At 38.4% G+C, this 21565-nt stretch overlaps 10 protein-coding genes across 10 annotated transcripts; 5 read left to right on the top strand and 5 right to left on the bottom strand.

Annotated features, from left to right (window-relative positions):
- Nucleotides 1-324: 324 nt before the first annotated feature.
- BATDEDRAFT_29094 (DNA-directed RNA polymerase II subunit RPB7) lies at nucleotides 325-1530 on the top strand (the record flags this gene model as incomplete). The annotated part of the gene is made up of 6 exons (XM_006675557.1): nucleotides 325-336; nucleotides 523-792; nucleotides 884-934; nucleotides 1096-1161; nucleotides 1247-1333; nucleotides 1474-1530. 6 exons carry the CDS (start codon nucleotides 325-327, stop codon nucleotides 1528-1530), a joined length of 543 nt encoding a protein of 180 aa, XP_006675620.1.
- Nucleotides 1531-1698: 168 nt separating this feature from the next.
- Nucleotides 1699-3320, top strand: BATDEDRAFT_36343 (uncharacterized protein). Its single transcript, XM_006675770.1, has 4 exons — nucleotides 1699-2082; nucleotides 2347-2666; nucleotides 2725-2944; nucleotides 3034-3320. The coding sequence occupies exons 1-4, from the start codon at nucleotides 1738-1740 to the stop codon at nucleotides 3262-3264; spliced, it is 1116 nt and encodes a 371-aa protein (XP_006675833.1). The 5' UTR covers nucleotides 1699-1737; the 3' UTR covers nucleotides 3265-3320.
- Nucleotides 3321-3440: 120 nt separating this feature from the next.
- Nucleotides 3441-5048, bottom strand: BATDEDRAFT_21237 (uncharacterized protein; the record flags this gene model as incomplete). The annotated part of the gene is made up of 5 exons (XM_006675170.1): nucleotides 3441-3626; nucleotides 3707-3760; nucleotides 4133-4630; nucleotides 4712-4815; nucleotides 4916-5048. 5 exons carry the CDS (start codon nucleotides 5046-5048, stop codon nucleotides 3441-3443), a joined length of 975 nt encoding a protein of 324 aa, XP_006675233.1.
- Nucleotides 5049-5478: 430 nt separating this feature from the next.
- On the bottom strand, nucleotides 5479-6277 carry BATDEDRAFT_8712 (uncharacterized protein; the record flags this gene model as incomplete). Its single annotated transcript, XM_006674977.1, has 5 exons — nucleotides 5479-5505; nucleotides 5603-5773; nucleotides 5873-5926; nucleotides 6008-6123; nucleotides 6199-6277. Coding segments are annotated over 5 exons (447 nt in total), but the record flags the coding sequence as incomplete, so codon positions are not given.
- Nucleotides 6278-7243: 966 nt separating this feature from the next.
- On the bottom strand, nucleotides 7244-8716 carry BATDEDRAFT_85683 (uncharacterized protein; the record flags this gene model as incomplete). The annotated part of the gene is made up of 8 exons (XM_006675867.1): nucleotides 7244-7354; nucleotides 7492-7517; nucleotides 7586-7709; nucleotides 7792-7911; nucleotides 7987-8127; nucleotides 8206-8345; nucleotides 8447-8557; nucleotides 8698-8716. 8 exons carry the CDS (start codon nucleotides 8714-8716, stop codon nucleotides 7244-7246), a joined length of 792 nt encoding a protein of 263 aa, XP_006675930.1.
- Nucleotides 8717-9935: 1219 nt separating this feature from the next.
- BATDEDRAFT_8508 (uncharacterized protein) lies at nucleotides 9936-11678 on the top strand (the record flags this gene model as incomplete). The annotated part of the gene is made up of 6 exons (XM_006674950.1): nucleotides 9936-10093; nucleotides 10170-10392; nucleotides 10507-10764; nucleotides 10835-10990; nucleotides 11095-11202; nucleotides 11304-11678. Coding segments are annotated over 6 exons (1278 nt in total), but the record flags the coding sequence as incomplete, so codon positions are not given.
- A 1226-nt stretch (nucleotides 11679-12904) lies between these two features.
- BATDEDRAFT_3368 (uncharacterized protein) lies at nucleotides 12905-14044 on the top strand (the record flags this gene model as incomplete). The annotated part of the gene is made up of 3 exons (XM_006674838.1): nucleotides 12905-13039; nucleotides 13227-13626; nucleotides 13701-14044. Coding segments are annotated over 3 exons (879 nt in total), but the record flags the coding sequence as incomplete, so codon positions are not given.
- Nucleotides 14045-14165: 121 nt separating this feature from the next.
- Nucleotides 14166-15966, bottom strand: BATDEDRAFT_84497 (uncharacterized protein; the record flags this gene model as incomplete). Its single annotated transcript, XM_006675866.1, has 3 exons — nucleotides 14166-15033; nucleotides 15387-15512; nucleotides 15657-15966. 3 exons carry the CDS (start codon nucleotides 15964-15966, stop codon nucleotides 14315-14317), a joined length of 1155 nt encoding a protein of 384 aa, XP_006675929.1. The 3' UTR covers nucleotides 14166-14314.
- A 1652-nt stretch (nucleotides 15967-17618) lies between these two features.
- Nucleotides 17619-18465, top strand: BATDEDRAFT_21232 (uncharacterized protein; the record flags this gene model as incomplete). Its single annotated transcript, XM_006675169.1, has 4 exons — nucleotides 17619-17838; nucleotides 17906-18088; nucleotides 18200-18294; nucleotides 18385-18465. The coding sequence occupies 4 exons, from the start codon at nucleotides 17619-17621 to the stop codon at nucleotides 18463-18465; spliced, it is 579 nt and encodes a 192-aa protein (XP_006675232.1).
- A 417-nt stretch (nucleotides 18466-18882) lies between these two features.
- BATDEDRAFT_84496 (uncharacterized protein) lies at nucleotides 18883-21565 on the bottom strand (the record flags this gene model as incomplete). The annotated part of the gene is made up of 9 exons (XM_006675865.1): nucleotides 18883-19062; nucleotides 19128-19340; nucleotides 19434-19659; nucleotides 19735-19790; nucleotides 19894-19986; nucleotides 20063-20146; nucleotides 20250-20541; nucleotides 20667-21321; nucleotides 21541-21565. The coding sequence occupies 9 exons, from the start codon at nucleotides 21563-21565 to the stop codon at nucleotides 18883-18885; spliced, it is 1824 nt and encodes a 607-aa protein (XP_006675928.1).

The raw sequence follows: 21565 nt of genomic DNA, 5'->3' as shown, positions 1-21565 counted from the left end.
CACCTTTCCATCACTTTATATAATACAATTTTTATAGATTCAAGTATCATTACAGTGTCTGGATTTAATTTAAAACATGCAGTTTAGATACAACTCACGAGTCTAATCAAGCGCATTGATGCATGCACTTAGTGTGGAACATGCGGTAACAAAAGATCAAGTCGTGGATGACTGCAATGAAATCTATAGTGACCAAGAATCAACTTGCATTCTTGATCATGCAATGCGTCAAGTGAAAAAAATGATGCATTCTAGACTCGACTATACTTTGCACACTTCAATTCTACACAAGAACTACAAGTGGTGTCATATATATAACTGACAATGTTCTTTTTGGTGGGTATTGTTGTATGGGTTCCAGGCATATGCCAATTGAAACAGGATGACCATATATGGCATATAGTGCAGTTGTTTGACTTGCAATAACAATAGGAGTTGAAATATGCATCACTCACCACTTCGATATTCATAATGACTTGGATCTCAAAAACGAACCTTGTATCTTGACAAATGAATACACAGAAACAACTTTCGCATACCATCAATCTACATCCACAGTTCTTTGGACCACAAATCCGAGCTTTTCTCACTCGCCGACTCTACGAAGAAGTCGAAGGCATTTGCTCAGGACAGTTTGGTTACATTATTTCTGTAGTGGATATTGTCGACGTTGGCAAAGGAGTCTTGCAAAGCAATACTGGATTTGCCCAATTCGAAATCTTGTACAAAGCTATTGTATTTAAACCGTTCAAGAACCAAGTCGTCGATGGGCTCGTTACTACCGTGAATAAGGTGTAGATTTGCTCTTGATCTAAAGTGTCCCATATTGATTGACTCGACTTCTTTGCATGCAGTTATTAATAAATTCGTATTGGATAATTAGATTGGGTTTTGGGCAGATGTTGGACCATTACAAGTTTTTGTATCTAGCCATGTAGGTTATCATTTGTAACCAATCTGATTGCGTATTATCTTCAACGATCTTATTGCTTAAATAAAGCACAGGCTCGAATGGGTCAGCAGAGTCCATCAGAAACGCTTCGAGAAAGCAACTAATTTCAATGTTTCCATTTTATACTGACTCTATCAAACTAGCTGATTCCAGGATATCTCAAATTCGATGCAAATGCAAACCCTCCAGCATATGTAGGCGAAGGTCAGGTCAGGCAACTATACCTATTTTGAACTCAACATACCATAATTTCAAGCATATGGCTAATCTACATGAGTACTGTGTAATTTACAGGAGTTTGGAGAGGCTGCATTACGGGTGGAAAAAGGAGCAGTTGTCCGACTTCGTATTGTTGGCACAAGAGTGGATGCGACCGAAATTGTAAGTTTACTCATTAATTGCTTTGTAATTTTAATATGAATCGATCTTGATATTGGAAAATGGCTTGATTATAAAATACACCCTGCTATTTGTTGATTTGGCTATTCATTTTATTTGGATTTGAATTGATATTTTTACAGTTTGCAATTGGTACCATCAAGGAAGACTTTTTGGGACCTGCGCAATCGGCACAATAAACAACAAATTTATCTTAAACGACCCAATGCTATGTTTAAATGTATATTGTATTTTCTTGAAAAGAACCACCATTGACATTTTCAAGTTTTTTCCTACCAGTTCAAGCTGAGCATATTTCAGGTTTGCTACCCAGCATTATCATGTCGCTGTTTAAAAATGAAGAAACAGACAATCACTCGGTGCCTAGTTTTTTAAAATCTTCTTCAATGGATGAGTCCTTGGCTGAGGCTATCAATGCCATTGAACCCAACACTGTTCCAACTGCTCCCAAGAGCAGCAATAATGGTAGCTTTACCCATCCAATAGCTGGTAGACGCGCTCATGCAGCTTCAAGTGGAAATAGCAGGAATGTTCAAGCAGCCGATGAAGGTGACTTTGGAGCCAACCACTCAATGAATAGATATTCTGGCTACAGTTTACCCATTAAAACTGAGCCGTTAAAGACTTCAGACTATCAACGCCAAAGCAGCAACAATTTAGCTAAAGCAAATATGTCGAGCAACGAAAATGTGTCTGAGCTTTTAGGTCGAACCGATTCACTTCAAGAGCAAGTAAGTTGCATTATACTGTATATTAAATAAATGAAATGGTATATATGCATTCAAGGACGTGGTGAATCAATTGCAGACCGCACTTGTCTGCTTTTGTTGCTGAATTTACCTTGTCTGGTATATCTCGATGTTGAGCATATTGCAGTATTTTGAAGTCTTCAAATATGCATCATCTTTTAAACCAGTCCCATCAGAATAGCGCTGTTTTAACACATTCTATATTTTGACGACTAAAACCATGTATGATATTGCCATTTTATCAAGCTGGATCAAGACGATCTTGCATCGGCATCGCCTACACGAAAGTCTCGTTTTCGAGCATCAATCGACATGATCCCCAAATTCAGTTTGAGCAATATGCTTAAACTAGACGCTGGAAGCACAAAAAAGATGAGTAGCACAGATGTACAAAGCCCTACATTACCTAATTTTTCAGGTACTCAATTTGAAAAGTCTGGCACTGCTTCAAACGAGATAAATATGACTGATGGGAGAGAGACTGCTAGTAGAAGAGATCGGCGTGGTAGTCGTTCTGGAGTCCCTGTTGCAAATAATGATATAGACGACGAAAAGGAAAAAGTCAGGTGAGGTGTTCATGTTTGGCAGTCTTTGGCAAGTCATTAACCTTTTTTATTCTTATAGAAAAACAACTGTTGCCGGACCAATGACTGCCTATGCAGCATCATCTCGTAAAATGGATGATGGTGATCAGGTCATGGTGATTATTCCTGATCTTATGGATGTCGAGGACGAAGACATGAGCGCGACTGTTGCAGTTGCACCTACCATCAAAACTAAAGCCATGAAAACCATTAGTGAAATTGAAAGTGATATTTCTCAAAGCGATGCAGTGGTCAATCAGGTACACTTGTTAAATTGAATCCGGGCTGCATTTTTAATCAACAACTAGATTGTTTTGAATTAATGTGTGGTCGCTCTATCAATGACTAGCTGCAGCATCTATCTGTGCCTGGAATCGATATGTCGATTTTGATTCGTGCTGCACTTTGCCCACCGTCACAGTTGGACGAACTTGATCAACCATGGGATTGGGATTTGCTTTTTACTCAAGTATCATCAGAAATACATGCCGAAAAGGAAAAGGAGCATTTAAAATCATCCAACTTTTCAAGCGCATCACAGCAACAAATAAGTCGACCCCTTGGCACTACCACAGTTTAGAACATTGAATTGTCGTCAGTTATTTAGCACGCATGGAACCAGAGGCTTGACATGAAAATAAAGTTACTCAAAGTTTTAAATATTTATTGTTAAACTGTTGGTGAATACACGTGTAACATTAAAGTAAACGGTGCAATGCTTTACAGCATCCAAAATAATAGAATGTAATATTTAGACTATACAACAGCCTTGATGTCCTTGAGAAAGGCTAAAAGATGGCGGTTGAAATTGTCATTATCTTCCCACATTGGAAGGTGGGATGAATCAAGCTCATGAATTGAGATTTGGGAATTCTTGGCCCACTTCTCAATGTTGGTCACATTTGGATCATATTTTGTAAGAGTATCGTGAATGCCATAGAGCTAAAGTCATTGATTCGTAAGCATTTTGCCACATCTATCAATAGTATATACAAACGGCATTTTCAGTGTGTAATCCATACCATCAATAACGGTGCACGAATACTCTCGTAGTCTTTAGGCTCGGGAAGGTGAATCTATTTTACAAATAAAAATATATTAGGCTGCGTTGAAATTTATAAAGACATATAGTAGCATTTGTGTAAAATGGAATGCCAAATAAGGATTACAGAGTATGCAATAAACAGCTAGTTTTATAAAACGATTGCTCAGTTTAGTGGGGTTCCTTTTGGTGATTATCAGCATGGAAACAGTTGCATTCTTGGTATTGCAATCTTTGCCCTCTTGAACGAAAACATGTCTGATATTTTAGAATACAACAAAAAGAAGCTTGATTGACAACATCAGAACCCAATATTTGGATTGTAATGTACATCACTGCAAGATGAATACAGGCTCCATTTTATGCGAGTACGGTTGTAAAATTACAAATCGATCGTTCTACTCACTCCAAGAGCTGTCAGTCTAATAACCGATGATGGTGTAGCACGATTCCATCGACAACTTCGATGACGCAAAGTCAAGTCGTTTTTATGCACTATCCGATTGACAGAAGTTGAATATGCACCGGCAAACGATTCTACAAAGCGTATAAAGTCGATCGCTATAGGCGATACTCTTTGCACCATTTTCTTGAGCATGGGTAGATCTTCTTCAGTGGACTTGGGACTGACTAGTACAATGCCCTTGACATTCACTCCACTCTCTTGAAGAATGTTGGATAGCCTGACACTGTGAGCACATCCCAATGAATGGCCAATCACGACGACCGTTTTAAACTGGGGACAGCTGGATTTGAATGTGGATGCGATACTTTCGACTATTGCCTCTGTTGAGTAGTCTAGAGGATCGGTGGAGGTTTGACTTTTGCCATGACCAACATGATCTACTGCAAAAACACTGCCAAAATCTGCCAGCAAGTTGATTACTGGTGCCAAGCTCAACATCTGGTTATTTGCAGTTTACAGAATCTCCGTTAATATGCATTCAGTCAATCAGTAATATCACTCATTATTTGGCAGTATCACCTGGCCTCCAAACCCATGAACAACAATATAGCAGATATCAGTGTTGGTTGGATGAATTCTCAAATATCGATTCAGCTTGAGCTTGCCTACTTGATGCAGTGATTCTAATGACAAGTGTTGGCAAGTCGCATACGTTAGCCAGTCAGGGAGATTGCGATATGTTATAGAATCCCAACATCAGCATCTGATCCATATTCAACTTACCAAACTCATCCAGACCAAGCTCCTCTGGAGTGAGCGATCGGTAGGCAGAAAAAGCATATTTGCTGCAAACCCACAGTGAGCCAGCAGCAAATAGACTAGCAAAAGTAATGGTTGAAGTACGCCATTTGGACATGTTGAATGGGAATACTAGTTGCTGGACTGCGCGGTCGAACCATTCGTTGCCAACATTTGAAAGTCAATTTGCTTGAGATGGCAACATGTCATCAGGTCATGATCAGCTATATAAACCAGCAGTAATCGGGATCTGGCCAGAACTGTAAAATGAATGTTCAGTTTCTAGTACATTATTTTCAATGGTTTATTCAAGTGTTTATCATTATGTGTATCATTCACATTTCAATGTTCATTGCTCCTGGGTGTGTCTGTGCCATCATGTCACACTTTCCAGCCGAGGTTAAAGAACTATTATTAGTAGCGGCTGCATCAACTTCTGGATCCCTGTTATCATAAAGCATCAAGTTAATAGCAAGATACAAAAGAATGGGTGAATGTTGGATCAATATCGAGCTGAAACGACATCAATTAAATAAAACACAAGCAGCTTACCATTTGATCTGGAATCGTGTAACCTACAAGCATTAATACAATATTTAAATGCCATCAAAATAAAATGATAGTGAGCTGATAATATTCAACATTGCACTGCCAAAAAGCTAAAATTGTTACCTTTGGTTTTTCTGCTAAAATACTACGTTTGAGGACATTGAAATCAATTGTTGTTGGAGGGTTTTCTGGATCGTATAGCTCTACCAATGACTCGTCCATAACAGAGTTATTGACATAGTAACCTACTCGCACAAACTCTCGGCCCATATAAAGAACGCTGAGAAATAAGACCTATTTCATTTAAAGAATGATGTGTTGGATGATAGATTTAGATCAGACTCTGTTGCAATGATAAAAGGTATACAAATAGCTGCAAAATTAAAAACTCACAGTAACACCCAATGCATCAGTTCTAGGGATCTTGTCAGGGTTAGGCGCTGGTGCCTACAAACAAATGTATAGATATGCATGTGAATTAAATACGACAGATATAGAGTCAACATGGTAAAAATGATATGGATTTACCTCGAGTACAAACTTGCTTACACCGACAGGCACAGGTCCAACCATGACGGATTCTAGAATTTGATCAAACTCTTGTGTCTGTGCACTGCCCACATAAATAACTTTGAATTCCAGATCTGATAAAAGCAAATACAAATATAGTATGAATAGATAGTCGAGTCAAACAGCAAGATCTATCATCAATCTCAAACCTTCTTTGACTTCGGAAACAACCTCGAATGTAATCTCAAACTGGAGCGGTGCCAAAAAAGGTGCTGGGTCATTTAAGACCTACAATTTATAAAATACAATTTAGAAACAATTCCAACTTGATAGCAATAACACATTTGTATAATAGAATTGCATGTTGATTAGGTGATATACATGAGTGACTTGAATACAAGTTTTTATTATCAAGATGCATATGCTAATATAGGACAGAATGGATTGTAAAAAATAAAAAAAGAATATTCCAAAGATAAATTACCTGAACATTTAAGAGGTTAACCAGTGACATGAATCGTAGAAGTATGCAGACTGGTAGATTGGCAGACAAGATTTCCGATTGTACGAGTAATCAGACGAAAGTTCAAAAGCAGAATGGGGTCTGGACCGTTTATTTGTATGCTGCCATATAGTGGTTGGTATCTGAAGTATAAATACAAGAAATCTGCTGTTCACATAAAATGAAGCACTAAGAGTCAAAGTGCATAGTAAACATCAGTCTCATGAAATAATAGCTCATTCCAGATGTACTGGACAGCACTGTGATATTTAAACTTTTTGAAAAGATTGACCGATTCTTTTCTTGTGCTCATTCTTGTACAACTGGATGAATTTCCATATTTCTATCTCAATACATCACACATCCTTGATATTTGCTCAATATACAACCCTCTTTCTGCAAACATTGGATGATTGGCACGTATAGTTGCATTCCCGAAATTGTTAAACTAGAACGCAAAGTATCTGAGATTTTAGAATATAAAGATGAGTTTGCAGAGTTTGTAAGCATAAACTACAAATCTGAATTGGAATGGATAAACTTGACAGTTGTACAATGTATGGCTACCAAATGAGGACAATCTCATTTTGATTGTGCATCATATGAACGCTGTGTTTGAATGAGTTGAGAGTCTCGATAGGAAAACACAAGAGTGCTTAACAATTGGCTATTCCAAAAAAGATTACAAGTATTCTATTTTACATGAATACAACTTCAAGTATCTGAATAAATGGGTGGAGTATAGAAAATGTTTATTGCACACCTAATACTTGAGCACGCAATGCAAGAATCTGTTGTTGCTGATCCGCTGGAAGTGCACTGATTTGTTCCGGTGTAAGATTGAGGACTTGCAACAGCAGTTGCTATAAAAGATTTCATTAATCGCAAGTGTAGGGTATTTCAGAAAGATTTATAGTTTTAAATGTATAAATAGTTTAGTGGTTGTTCATAATAAATAGTGTGCATGTCCAAATAAACACAGTTGATATATAACCATTACCTTTTGCTGCTCTTCGATCAAATTGGCTAAGTTTTAAATAAAAAGGGGTCAAGGTTAGATCTGACATTCTATCCTACCAAAATCAAAGGCTTACCCAAATGTGCTTGGGAAGGTGCTCCTGCTGGAGCCACTGCTGGGGTTTGAGCCATAGGTTGTATCATGGGAGTAGCAGCTACTACAGGAACAACAGGAGGTGCACTTTGAGTTTGTAAGATTTTCTAGATATGTGTTGGCAATCCAGTATCAAGGTATTTAAAGTTAGTACAGGAATAATCATCATATATTCGCGTAAAATATTACCTGCATGGTGGGCTGGTCTACAGCATTCAGTGATATTAGTGCCTGAAACACTGCATATGCCAACTGTGGGTTCCTTATTAATAGTGTTCGACATTGTTCTGGGTTGGTTTGGATCATCAACTGCAAATATTCCAAATAAGCCAATTGATTCACAATAGATTTTAAACAATAGAATGCATTCGAGTATTTACATACTTTTAAATGACCAAGAAGCTCAGTTAGCTGCGAAGCCTGAAAAGATCCAACTGCCTGTAACACTGCTTCTGTGGAATTGACACCTTGTAGTACACGGGGTGTTGCACCTACGCCTGGAGCTGGAGAAGATACTCCACGTCGCTAGTAATTTAAACATGTTCCATTAGTTAAATATCGCTCAATAAGGTAATCACAGATATATAATTAAATTTAGCGTACCGCATCTTCTTCAGACCAGTTAATGGGTTGTCCATCTGGTCCTGCTTCTTTATCTGCATCAGCGAAATTAACCCGAAGTGGCCGACCAGAGATCTCGTAGTTATTCAAATTACGCACAGCACTGGCAGCAGTTTCATGATCTAAAAAAGACGTTTAACCAGAATATGCGGTTGGAGTGCATGTTTGTCCAAAGTAGATGGTTGTACCAATGATCAATGTTTAAATATTACGTTGATCATACCTTGAAATGTGCAGAATCCGTAACCCTTTGGCTTGCTAGTCTCTCTATCAAAAACAAGACGAAAGGACACTACAGTTCCGACCTCTCTAAAGATATCGATGATTTGAGTTTCTGATAAATCATAGTTGATGTTTCCAACTGGAGTTGTGTTGGGATAGATTGATAGTCAGACAGGAATTTGACGGTTAATACCAATATCCAATAATATCCCAAACTAGTCGGATTAGTGTTTCAAAACCAAAGTTTCCTACCAAAGACCACTCTTGACATGACTGGATGATGCAGACGGACGAGCAGGTTGCAACGAGGGAAAGTTGTTCATTTTCAAAGTTTGTCAATCAATTCGGAATTGCAAGTCTTTGACAATGCCATTAGATACAGCCAATTCTTCTCGACTGCGACAGGGTGAGCGATTCAGTTGATATGATATTACTATTCAGTCGTGCTGACTTGTTTGAATTGCTGGATTAGAGATTGCTCGTAAAACCGAAAGACTCAAAGAGTTGCAGAGAGCCCGACTGCAACGACAGGAAGTGGCATCACAGACATCTTATGTTGCTGCTGTATGTTCTTGACCAGACAACTGAATTCATGTGTTTTTAGTATGACTAATGTGCTTGAATCATGTACAGACTTCTCATTTAACACTTCGTCAAGAGGTTGATCAATTGGTCGAGTCGCTAATTGGACCAATAGCCACAATCACTCATCTCTCCGTCTCGGATGCCAAATCTACTAAAAATGACGAAACTGCAAAAGATCCATTATCTACAGTTCAACCCAGCATACCTGCCAACTCGACTGCTCCTGCAGCAGAAGCACTCGAATCTGCAAGCCAGTTCATTGAGGGCATGCCTGCCAACACCAATAGCTTAGATACAGAGTACGTTTAATTCAATCAAAATTGGCTCTGCTTTGTATTCTTTTTAGATTGATTGCTGTATTTTGTTCAGTTTTAGTGACCTGCAGATCGATTCTAATGCATCAAAGGAATTAGAATCTCCCATTTTGCTTGATGTTGCGGTAAATCATGACTGTTTTTAATATCAAAGTTTCTTGTATAGATAATTTACCAACAATCCTTGCACCATCTATAATGATATCTATCAGCCTGAAGTAGTGACATATAGTAAAGAAGTACAGACAGATGAAACTTTTTCAACATTTTGGGAAACTTCCTTGCCAGAATCACCTACATTGTCGCGTAAGCCATCCGAGCTCCAGTCTCTTAAACGAAAAAATTCAGAGACGGCTCTTCGACGAAAATCATCCGAAGCCAGCTTGGTACAAAAGGTATCTACCAGAGATCTTCGTTCTGTATCCAGGGACACTGCTCATTCCGAATTTCAAGATAAACCGACCATTTTAGAAGAAACCAAACAGTCTCTTGGTGAGTGTTTCAGTTGTTTACTTTGTTACAAGCACTATGTTTATAGGCATTTAAAATGTATTAACTTGGTCAATTATTTTTTCATAATAATTTGTACTAGAAATGCATATACCAGAACTTTCCGAGCAGGAAAAGGCTGCAATCATTACATCTGAAGACTTTCTGCACTTTTTTGATCAATCTACAAGATATATCGAGCGTGCTCTTGCGGAAGACTATGACATTCTTTCAGACTATACTGCTACTGTAGATCAACTGTGAGTTTGTAAACAACATTTAAATATGGAAATACTGCGTGTTGATCAATTAATAACACATAGTATGACTTGACAGACCATCAAAAGGAGTCGCCGAGATTCAGCGAAAATGCGTGTTTTCCAATGAAAAACTTACAAAGAATAGATCTGTTACCGATTTGGATTGGTCAACACACTATCCTGAACTGCTTCTGGGATCTTACAATAAAAACTCGGCCAACATCAACGAACCTGATGGGCTGGTTTTACTGTGGAATCTCCATATGGCTGGTCGGCCAGAGTTTTCACTTCAAGCCCAGGTAGGTTTGATTTATCTTTGGTATATATAGGACAATGCTTCATATTTTAAATATTGCATTTGTTTAATTGTCGACTAACTATTTGCGAGATTTTCCTGATTCACTTGACAATAGTCTGATGTTATGACTGCAAAATTCTCTCCTTTCCACCATAATCTTGTGGTTGGTGGAACCTATTCTGGACAGATTGTCATTTGGGACACCAGAGCCAAGAGTACACCCATTCTCAAGACATCATTATCATCACCCGGACACTCCCATCCGGTTTACTCACTTTCGATCGTTGGAACACAAAATGCACACAATCTTGTTACTGCATCTACAGACGGTGTGGTCTGCACTTGGCAATTGGATATGCTTGCTCATCCTCAGGTATGAATTGAGCTTGTATTTAGTAACTGATGAACACTACTGAATCGTTGTATTTTTAACTATGCTTAAGGATCTGATTGAGTTGACGCATCCCAGCAATAGTCGAACAGACGAAGTTGCGATTTCTTGTATGGACTTTTCCAAAAATGACTTTACAACTTATTGGGTAGGAACAGAAGAAGGCAACATATATCAATCCAATCGTCACGATCGTGCTGGAAGGTGTGTATCAATGGCTTGACGTTTTACATTATATTGTCATTTGGCAAACTTGATTTATTCACAATTTATGTGTTTGAATTTTATAGCAAGGCTGGCATTGATTCCCAGTTTGTATATAGCGGACATAATGGCATGATTACTGGAATAGATTTTCATCCATCAGAAACGGATGCAGGGTTTTGCGATTTATTTTTGACCTCGTCTGTGGATTGGACTGTGAAGCTATGGAAAGCACAGGTAAATGTGCCGGCATACTGAGTTTGATTCAAACTGTATGGCGATACAAATATATAATTTTTTTATTCCTGCGATTATAGACCTCTAGAGTGGGGATGCAATCCTCTGGTCCTATATCGTGCCTCCATTCGTTTGACGAGGCTCAAGACTATATATTCGATGTTGCTTGGTGTCCTACCCATCCCGCCATATTCGGATCCGTTGATAGCAGTGGCAGATTTGATTTGTATAATTTGGCCATTTCGGAAGTTCCAATTGCTACAGAAGTCGTGCCCAATAAAAAGGCACTCAACAAGCTTGGCTGGGACAAAGAAGGCAGACATGTTGGTTTAGCATCCATTGATGGATCGTTGTCTGTATATGATACAGGAAAGGTGAGTGGATTTGCAATTGCAAGTTGTCTAGCCATTGCCATGCTTCTCGTGTGCCGAGATGCGCTTGTTATCCTTTGCTGACTTTCAAGTATATTGCATCTATGACCCACTTGTTCATTTTAGCTGTGTTTGGCTCATCAAGAGGATGCCTCCAGATTTCACAATGTTCTCAAAGAATTTGCAATTGAACAATAAATTGGATACTGAGTTCTGTAAGATCATCTACCACTATGGTTTGAAAGATGTAATCACGCTCATTGATCCATGCCAAACTGAAATGTATATTAAGCGGTAGCTATAATATTGATTTGCATAGTGAGCAAACCATAAGAGTGTAGATTTGGCTGCAAGGTATTCCTGAGTGCTACTGCCATTTAGCTAATTTAAGATGGTCTACATGTGTAGAGTGCGATCGAGTCGTGTATTTATGGAATGCCAATCCTATACTTATAAAACAGCTTTTCCTGATCCTCTGTTCTACTACAGGACTTTAGGATGTCTATTTAGAATAACCCATCCTCTTAACAGCTTCATGATACCAAAGTAGTCTACTGAGTAGAATAGGCAGCTAATTTGTCCACATATAAGCTAGATAATCTAGTCACAGAATCAACTGGTGTAACTTCCAATTGTAAAGTACAGTATATACTTTCTAAAGTGATATGCGGACAGCCAAGCTTCAACGCTAGTAGCTGACACAGCTGAACGATTTCCACCCTTGAATAAGTTTGTCACTGGTTTGTTTGAGAAATCTTAGTAAAATAAATTCCACCAATTCCAACATCTTTATTTATACCTACTGTACTAGTCATTATTTGTATTGCAACACCAGCGGGTAAGTCGGAATTCTCGAATTGGGTTTCTTATATAACTGGCGGTTGAATTTCTACAGGCTTTACCTATCCAATAGAACGGAGAGCTTATTGCTAATCATTGCCATAGTGTTGTTTTAAAAATTCTCAATTACTGACCAAGAACCTGGAATGGCACAGCGATTACAAGCCGAGCAATCAACTACTGAACATGCAGAGGGTTCACTCGCAACAGTCTATGAGCTGGACATCCGCAATGACTACCTCTTTTACTCTAATCCGGCCTCTCGTGAGCCTTCAATAAGTGATTTAAGCGCGACCATCCCCATGAACCCAACACAGGTCATGTCAAGAAGTGGCCAGGTTTATGACGAGCAAGAATCGGCCACACTTGCTCGGGATGGGAAAAAGAAGGGAGGAGCAAATCAAAAGAATCTACCTCCTGCATTATACGACCCATTTGTAAGAAAGCAGTTGTCCAAACTCAAGACTCACTATCCCTACTTTCTTACGCTGATGACTATTGGTCAAGTGGCAGCTGTAGTCGCGTCGTTTATTTTGAATGCGAAAACAACTGGGTCGCCCATAGCTACGAATCCATTCAACTACATGATTGGTCCCACATCTGGTGTAAGTCTGACTGGTCTTCAAGAAATAATTGAATCTTGTTTTAATATTTTCATTGTTATCCACCTTCAACTCGCTGACAATGGAATCGCTAAATTCACCTATTTTCAACCATTTGATGATACATTTTTATTCAACTACTCTTTGATATGCTGATCAACGAAATTGTTTTTTGACATGGCATCTATAGACACTTATGATCATGGGTGCAAGATTCATCCCATGCATGAAGCAAGGAACTGGCTTTGACACACCTAATCTCCAAATAGCATGTCCCGCAGGAATTTACGGCTCGATCAACAATAATACATACTGTACTTTATTAGACCTATGCCAATGGGGCGGATTTCCATCTGGTCATCCCGATCAGTGGTTTCGTTTTTTTGTTCCTATTATGCTCCATGGTGGAATTGTACATATCTTGTTTAACATGTCGTTTCAGTTACAGACTGGCTTGCAGCTGGAAAAAGATATGGGTTGGTGGCGAATGGCTTTGATTTATATTGGATCCGGTGTTGGCGGTTTTGTATTTGGCGCTAGTTTAAGCGATGTTCGGGTTCCAAGTGTCGGTGCATCTGGATCTTTGTATGGTAAGCCATCAGATGTGATGAATCTATTTACAAAACTGTGGAATCCTATCTTGTATAACCTTTTTTGGTATTAGGCATGGTGGCTTGTCTGTTATTAGATCTCATTCAAAACTGGAGTTTAATTAAACGTCCCTGGATCGAACTGTTAAAAATGGTTGGCAATATTATATTTTCCCTTCTCCTTGGTATGCTGCCGTACATTGATAATTTGGCGCACGTGGGCGGGTTCATTACTGGAATATGTCTGGGAATTTTATTTATGCCCAAGATTTATTTTGGGAAATGGGATAAAAGACGCAAGTTTGCATTAATGGTAGCTGCTTTGCCTGCGCTGATTGTCTTTTTTGTTGTCATGACCAAATCGTTTTACGATGGAAGCAATAACTGTACATGGTGCAAGTATTTTAATTGCCTTCCCGGACTGCCATGGTGTGATCAAAAATTCAATGTAGTGACTACAGTAAATGTCACAAGCTCGTAATGTTGCAATGCATCAAGACTGGTTTTAGGAATAAATTTATTATTACAATAATGCCATTCATCTTGCATATTCAATAAACTTTTATTTGCGTTGCAGGTTTTTAGGCTTAGACAATTCTGAGCATTATCGTGCTCAAACTCGTTGAGATGAATGATCAAGCCTTGAATTTATCAAGATACTGACGCACACAGGTTTATATATCACACTTTAATCATCAACATCATCATGATCAATACTATAACGACTCGAGTCCTCATCTGATAAGATATCTACAGTGTAGATATCCTGTCGATTGCTTATAGATTCAAAGGTATCACTTTCACCAGAATCATCGTCAACATCAGAGTCAAAATCATCGTCCTTCATTACCTCATCATCCATACTTTCCTTTTCGTCATGATTTCTAGAGTTAAATGAAACATCTTGAATGTCCAACTGTAGCTGTCGAAAATCAGGTCGAGGTGGTAGTTGCAGCTCCTCATCTGTATCCTCTTCAGTGAGCAATGCACTCGATCCATTGCGAGAAGCATCATTATACGAAACTGGCCGGGTCGGTTTGGTTTTTGACCGATGCGGAAGACGACACTTTTCTCCAAGTGGACACTCACCATTTTTTTCGTAATCAGGACATAAAAAGATATGACGTTGCAAACACATACTGCCTTTTTCACAATAGCCTTGCTTGGCAAAGTCTGCACATACATGAGCTCCAGGGGATAGTTTGACATGCAAATAATGGCAGTCTTCATTAGAACATCTTCCACGTTCAAAATGAACACAAAAGGGAGTTGTGGCATCTGTAGGTTCGTGCGACAGTTTGCAGTCTGGCATGTCATTGCAGGTCTTTGTTTTAAGAAATGAAAAGCATAGTGCTATTCGCCGACGATCATGAATGAATCTACATGCATCGCCTTTATCACATCGTCCTGATGAGATGCAAACCAGTGTAAAATCAGTGTGTTTTGGTACCAATGGATTTAGTCATTGATGGTCAGTAGAAATCGCCATCTACAAAATGATAACTATAGTTATGATGATACAAATTAAACTAAATATATATATACGAACCATATCGATAAAACTGGCAATATCCCTTCTTTTTTGCAGAATTCCAACGTGTCTTTTCCCATTTGAATTTACTAGATCTAATAAATGATAAAGTTACTATACTACCGACAAATTTATCCAAAAGGTAAACACTCAAAGTGTAGGTTTGAAAATAAACAAGAATACTAGCAAAACACTTGCCTGGAAACTCTATTTTGTAGAGATAATGCACCCGATGCTTGTCGGGTCTTTTGTATAGTCTTTGCCAAAATCAAGTTTCCTCGTTTGCTGCGTACAAACTGAACACCATTGACCAATACATTCCTTGGTGTTGATTTAATACTGCCTTGATTAGCATCTACCCAACAAGATGGTTTAGAAAATCATGGTAAAAAATCCGCAAGTTATGAAATAAATATATGCAATATTGCAAATCAAGTACACTGTAGACAATATATAAATACACAAAACTTGGCACACATTTACAAATTCAAAGATATACCTGTGGTACGAATCAATTTGCGTCCAGAAAGGTCAGTCATAAATTCTGTGCCATTGATATTTACTCTTCTCAGAGTTTTTGATTTATGAAGCCCAAATCCATTAGGTTTGATATATGAATGTCTATTGTTTTCATACGCATTGCCGACAGGATTGCTATAAGACATGTTTGTTGTATTACGCTTCCAATCGCTATGAATAGAGCCATCCGATTTGCTGTCGCTCGTAAGTAAAGCAGCAGAGATTAATGTGCGACTATTTGAGCGATATAGCATGCCATCCCTTACAAGAAGTTTCTTGTTTTTACTCATACTTGGTGCTTTCCTATACATATCGTTTGAAATAGATTGCATTGGTTAAACAAAAAATGGTATTGCGTCAAATAAATAACGTAACCTAAATCAAGCCAGTTTATCAGTACAACCAATCCATGTCAAATACCTTGGATTAAAACTCGTATCGGCCAACTTTCGTTTGGAGTAATTTACAGAGTCTATTGAAGTGTCGCAGAAATATACCCAGCCCAAAAAATAAACACTTGAATTCAACATCAACTGCCACAAAGACGAAATCAACACATGATGGTTAAAACTCTAATCAGCCACATACTATTTTTAAAAGATTGTGCATGATCCAAACGAATGAGTGAATTGTTGTGTCGAGTGTAGCAAGTTGTTGATGGTTGGTCCAATCCAACGTCTGTATTTGTATTGTCTTGAGAGAATTGACCAGATTGTAGTGTGATATTACTTGAGGTCTGAGCTATAGATTGATCCGGGATGACTCGAAGGTTGACGAGTTTTTGATGTTGTGATTGTACAAAACCTGTAGGTTTAGAAGTAGCGCTCATTGCATACGGAGTCGTTTTGACAAAAGAATAGGATTGCTGCTGATTCGACGAGGCTGGCAAACAAGATGCTTTCTTATCTCGAACCCAAGTGGTGTTTCTTTTCTGGAATGGTTTCTGGTGTTGATGGCTAGGTTTTGAATGTAATGAGAGCTGTTCTTTATGAATTTGTATTGCTCCTGTTCAATAGTAATTGAATATATAATTAATGAACTTGCATCGCATTAAGATGTGCTATTGATAAATAATAATGTGTAAAGGGAAAACTGAGCAGCTCAAGCCCAACACTGTCTGGCCATGCCAGCTAATATGAATCAAGGCAATCTAAATATACATATACTTGAGAGCATATGTAATTATAAAACATTTACCAGAAAGCAGAGCAATTTGACGTTTAATATCCTCATTCGAGGTCATTTTGAATGTGATAACAAAGGCAAACAAATTTCGATTTTAATGTTTTGATTTTAGTCAAAATAGTTTTGAATTGGACCAACGATTGACTGTAAAATTCCATACAGTGCATCAATATCACTCATTCAATCTACAACAAACTCAAGTTTTGTTCTGACCCATCTCGATGGTGACAGTATTGTTAGTTTTCTATAGCGTGTATCAATGCAAAGTTAGTTGAGCACATTCCAGATATTGAAATATTCTTGTACTCGCTTAATCAAAACTTTGACATGATAGCATCAACATGTCGATTTGATATAAACCTCTGCAACGCATAACATACTCGTTGATGTTTTTTGAGTTTTTCACAACACACAATATGTTTGGAGTTGATCGCTATCAAGCAACACACAATGGTTGAATACCAGTCTGTACTATCGACTTTTGATGGCCTGTGAATTGATTGCAAGTACAGTCAAGTCATACAGTTGTACGAGGTGATTATTACAAATATTGTAAATGCGAACTGACAAGAGTGAAAGCTTAAATGCATGGATTACCAAGTGTCAAGTCAGATCTGGAATATATCGAGCTGATGAATATCGACACTCGTTCCAAGTGATCAAGTCGAATAGACATGATGGTATATAGACTGTTGGATACAATCATCAACCAAAGTTTCTTTCAACACTTGCCATTACAAACAGCATCCATATCAGAATGACGGAATCAACAGATAGCATCAACACACTTATAGATAGTATCAGTGATCGACTGAATATATTGGAACTCATTGTGTCTCCAACCACACTAGATGCCAGTGTCCGAGTGCCAGCAGACAACCCATCAGCAACCATTGTTGGCGGATTGAAGGATGCTCAGAGCAACCTGAAAAAGGAACTACAGAAACAACTCTCTCTTGCTTCATTTATCCAGCTATGTATGTGTATCTGGGTATTTTCATGCACCACTAGTGGTAAAGCATTTTAATGTAATACTATTGCTAGATGATTCTATGGAGCCGCTGTTCACTACTCGACAGCTGATGCCTGGAACATTGCCTCGAAATATATCAAATTCGACTTTGAAAGAAATGGTATTGGCTGCTGATGCCGATCTTACTGAAATGGCAGATCATCTCAGTGCAATCGACAGTCTTAAAAACTTGATTGATATACCTTCACTAAGTGGTAAGTAAATGTTTTATATTTTAAACCAAGGCGACAGTCATTTGTAGATATAACCACAGCTGCCAATCTGTACCATCAATCCATTTCATCAACTATATATCCAATGATTAGAACTGCCCAGGCTACAACCTCAGCTATCGGCTGTTGAATCAGATCTGAATCAAGATGTCGATCGAATTACTCGAATGCACAACCAGTTCACTACTGTATTGGCAGAATATAACGAATTTGCAAGTAACAAATATGATATACAACAGTGTTTTTGTAATCCATACTAACCAGTTTATTCAAAATAGAATATGGCCGTGTCTCAGCTGTTTTTGCAATATCACTATATTTTGGCAGAGCTCGAGCAAAAGTTGTCAGTAGCTAATTGATTGGCTCCCATAGTAAGCAAAATCGCTGGGCTCTCTGTTGACTATAAATCTCATTTTCTCCAGCTTTTAGGATATACTCCAGAGCTTAACATACCTTGGCAGTCATGAAACGTACACTTGTATTCTACCACTGAGCGCGAAAATACTACATCTTTGCTCTGGGATGGTCACGAATGTTGCGTTGAATGAATCTCCTGGTGGAGCCAAACTATGAATTTGAACTACTTGATCATTTCAAACTTTTGAATACCTAGACATGCTAATATTTTGGTTTGTTAGTAATAAAAGATATGCTGTCGTGTATGCTTATCGATTTCCAATGCTTTGTATGGTTGCACTAAAATAGCGACATGAAAGCATTCTGCCAACTAGCTCCAGAGTTTACAATGTGTTTGCGTTGCATATATTTTAATTCATTTATTGCTGAGTAGTGTCATCAGGAAGACTGCCATTGTCACTTTGTGCAATCTCATTTTGCTCACTTATGGCTCCGTCTTGCACTACTTCAGAATCGGCTATTTCAAAAAATGGGTTCCGTGTGTTCAAAAGTGATACCAGTTGCTGGTACTGTACAGACTCTGCATCAATTGAATTATACTAAAAAATAATGTTAAAATCGATTTCCAAGTATCAAGATTATTATAATAGTTTAATACGATTACCTGTAAATTGAGTCGAAATACACCGAGTAAGCCATCTGGGGACTGATCGTTGGTGGTTTCTTGTTCAATAATTGCGTCACTGAGCGCTTTGAGTCCCAACATCCCAATGCCATTATGAGAGAGATTCAGGCTGTTTAGGGTTCGATTTCCCAAAAGATACCATTGTCCGTTAAATTCAAACATTGGCTCAACACTGCTAGCAGACTCCATGTTCTAAAAATTAAAGCGACATGATTGTGATATTAGATTCAGTTGGCCAATACTTGAATATAAAAGACTGGTGTCTTGAGTATAGAAGCCACCTACTTCGTCCATATCTTCCTTTGTATCTTCCAATTTAACCTTTTTTCCGACTTTTGTTGGTAAAGCGCATTTCTTGTCCTTTCCCTTTCTATCGTCTGTTCCATTTGAAACCATTTTTTTGTTCTTGTCATCTGGGGTTTTGATGGGTCTTTGTGTAGCAACAACATCCAGTCCTTTTTTGGAAAGTGGCTTGGGTTTAGCTTTCCCCTTATCGTCTTTCTTGTCATCACTATCGGTATGAATAAAAATTGAGTAGTATCATTTAGTTCTGAATGAGCAAGCTTTAAAACAGATATACACGTACAATGGTTTTGCCGAAGCGCCTCTGCCTGCTCGATTCTTTTTTTTAGATGCAGTATCCTAAAAATGCAGTAGAAATGATAGTATTCCAATGAATGATGCATGATTATTGCAGGTATTTGAATGCTGAATGTAAATATCAAGTAAACTGATATACACCTACATCTTCCATATCATGTCGCAATCGATCCATTTCGGCAAGCTGTTTGCGTCGATTTTGCAATTCTTCTTGGGTCAATAAATAGTTTGAAAGGCACTAGATATAATTTACATTCCGTTACATTTGCATATATACTTTTAATCAGACAACAATTGATTGCAGCGTTATATACCTTGGCAAACGAAGCAGCACCCTCATCTCCAATTGTATTCTTTCCAAGCGAAAGAACCTGTAAATTGCAGCCAAACCGAAGGGACTAGTGTATTATTTTCAAATTCACAAAAGGATTAAAGCTAGAGATATTTGGCCCATTAAACTAGACATGAATTCATCCAAATCTATTGCAAAGTTCCACTCACCTCGGCCAGTATTTCCGCGCCGTCTTTTGTAATACGATTGTCCCACAGATTGAGATTAGACAAGGATCGATTTACTTTTAATGCTGCAGAAAATGATTTGACACCAATATCCGAAATCCCATTTCCTCGAAGTGACAGTGATTTTAGCATTGAGTCGTCACCAAGAAAACTCGAGTAAAATGATTCTGGTATACTTGGGTTCTGGTCAAGAGCGAGCGTGCGGATATTGACGGTTGGAATGGCTGTCGCCAATAGATTAGCATGCGACTCTGTCAATCCGCAATTCCAGAAACTGCATTCAAGCGCTTCATTAGTCGAGATATCCAATTCAGCAACACACTTGAAAAAGTGTATGGGCTAAAGCATCATGCACGATGCAATTTCCTGAAATGGCATATTTTCCAGTGCTGTACTTACTTTAGATGAGTGATCGTGGAACATGCCGTAATGGCCAGATTAATAGCTTCCATGGTTGGTATGGAGACTTTCCATCCTCGCACTTCAATCTTGTACACCTCTTCTTCATATTCATACTCGTTGGATTCAACATCGATTGTAGGGGAAAATTTAAATCGTGACTGATAATTGATATTTGGAATTGAAAAGATTCGTGAATGGCGTAGTTTTGTAGTGCTCGTGCTTAAATCTGGCATGCTGCGTTTAGTCTTTTCCGAATGCGATTTTGGTGCATGTGTTGTACTGCGTGCAGGTAGCGAAATGAGGGTTGTAGCGCTGACATGGTTACCTTCATCTGAGTGGATTCCGCCTGGTGGATTCGACTTTATGTTTGGAGTAGCCTCGACATAATGATCTTCAGCAGATACAGCTTGACTATCTTGAGACGCACGACCACCGTATTTTCCTAGCAAGTTGGAATCTCCAGTCAGATCTAGCTTGGAACGGCGCATATCATCAGCAACTGACACATTTGTCGTATCCACATTTTGAGGCGAGTAATATGGAAGTGGAGGCAATGGTAGACCGAATTTCAATACATTGAATGGTTTGATACCCAAACGACGGCATGTCTCTGTATAGTCTTGCTCGAAATTACCAGTCAAGTCCTGCTGCACTATTTTATTGCAAATTAAAATGCACGTATTTAGCTGGATGGTTTATTTTTGAATTCAAGTGGATACGCATTGTATTGGTCCAATACTGTTGATAATGAAATGCCAGCAGTAACTGGATACGATAGAATGTACAGAATGAAATAGATATATGTGGCTACACGACACATGCATTTCCCAATGGAAACAGTTATTCAAATCAAGTTTCTAGTCAACTACACCTTCGTTATTTATTTCTTCCGACAT

This window comes from Batrachochytrium dendrobatidis (genome assembly GCF_000203795.2).
Source record: "Batrachochytrium dendrobatidis JAM81 unplaced genomic scaffold BATDEscaffold_1, whole genome shotgun sequence".
In the NCBI taxonomy this organism is placed as follows: Eukaryota; Fungi; Chytridiomycota; class Chytridiomycetes; order Rhizophydiales; genus Batrachochytrium; species Batrachochytrium dendrobatidis.
The sequence above is the reverse complement of the archived record's forward strand: the minus strand, read 5'-3'. Positions and strand labels throughout refer to the sequence as shown.

Coding starts and splice junctions, on each gene's coding strand:
- BATDEDRAFT_36343 (XM_006675770.1), top strand. CDS start 1,738: ATGGATGAGTCCTTGGCTGAGGCTATCAATGCCATTGAACCCAACACT. Junction 2,083..2,346: donor CCGATTCACTTCAAGAGCAA/GTAAGTTGCATT, acceptor CATTTTATCAAG/CTGGATCAAGACGATCTTGC. Junction 2,667..2,724: donor GACGAAAAGGAAAAAGTCAG/GTGAGGTGTTCA, acceptor TTATTCTTATAG/AAAAACAACTGTTGCCGGAC.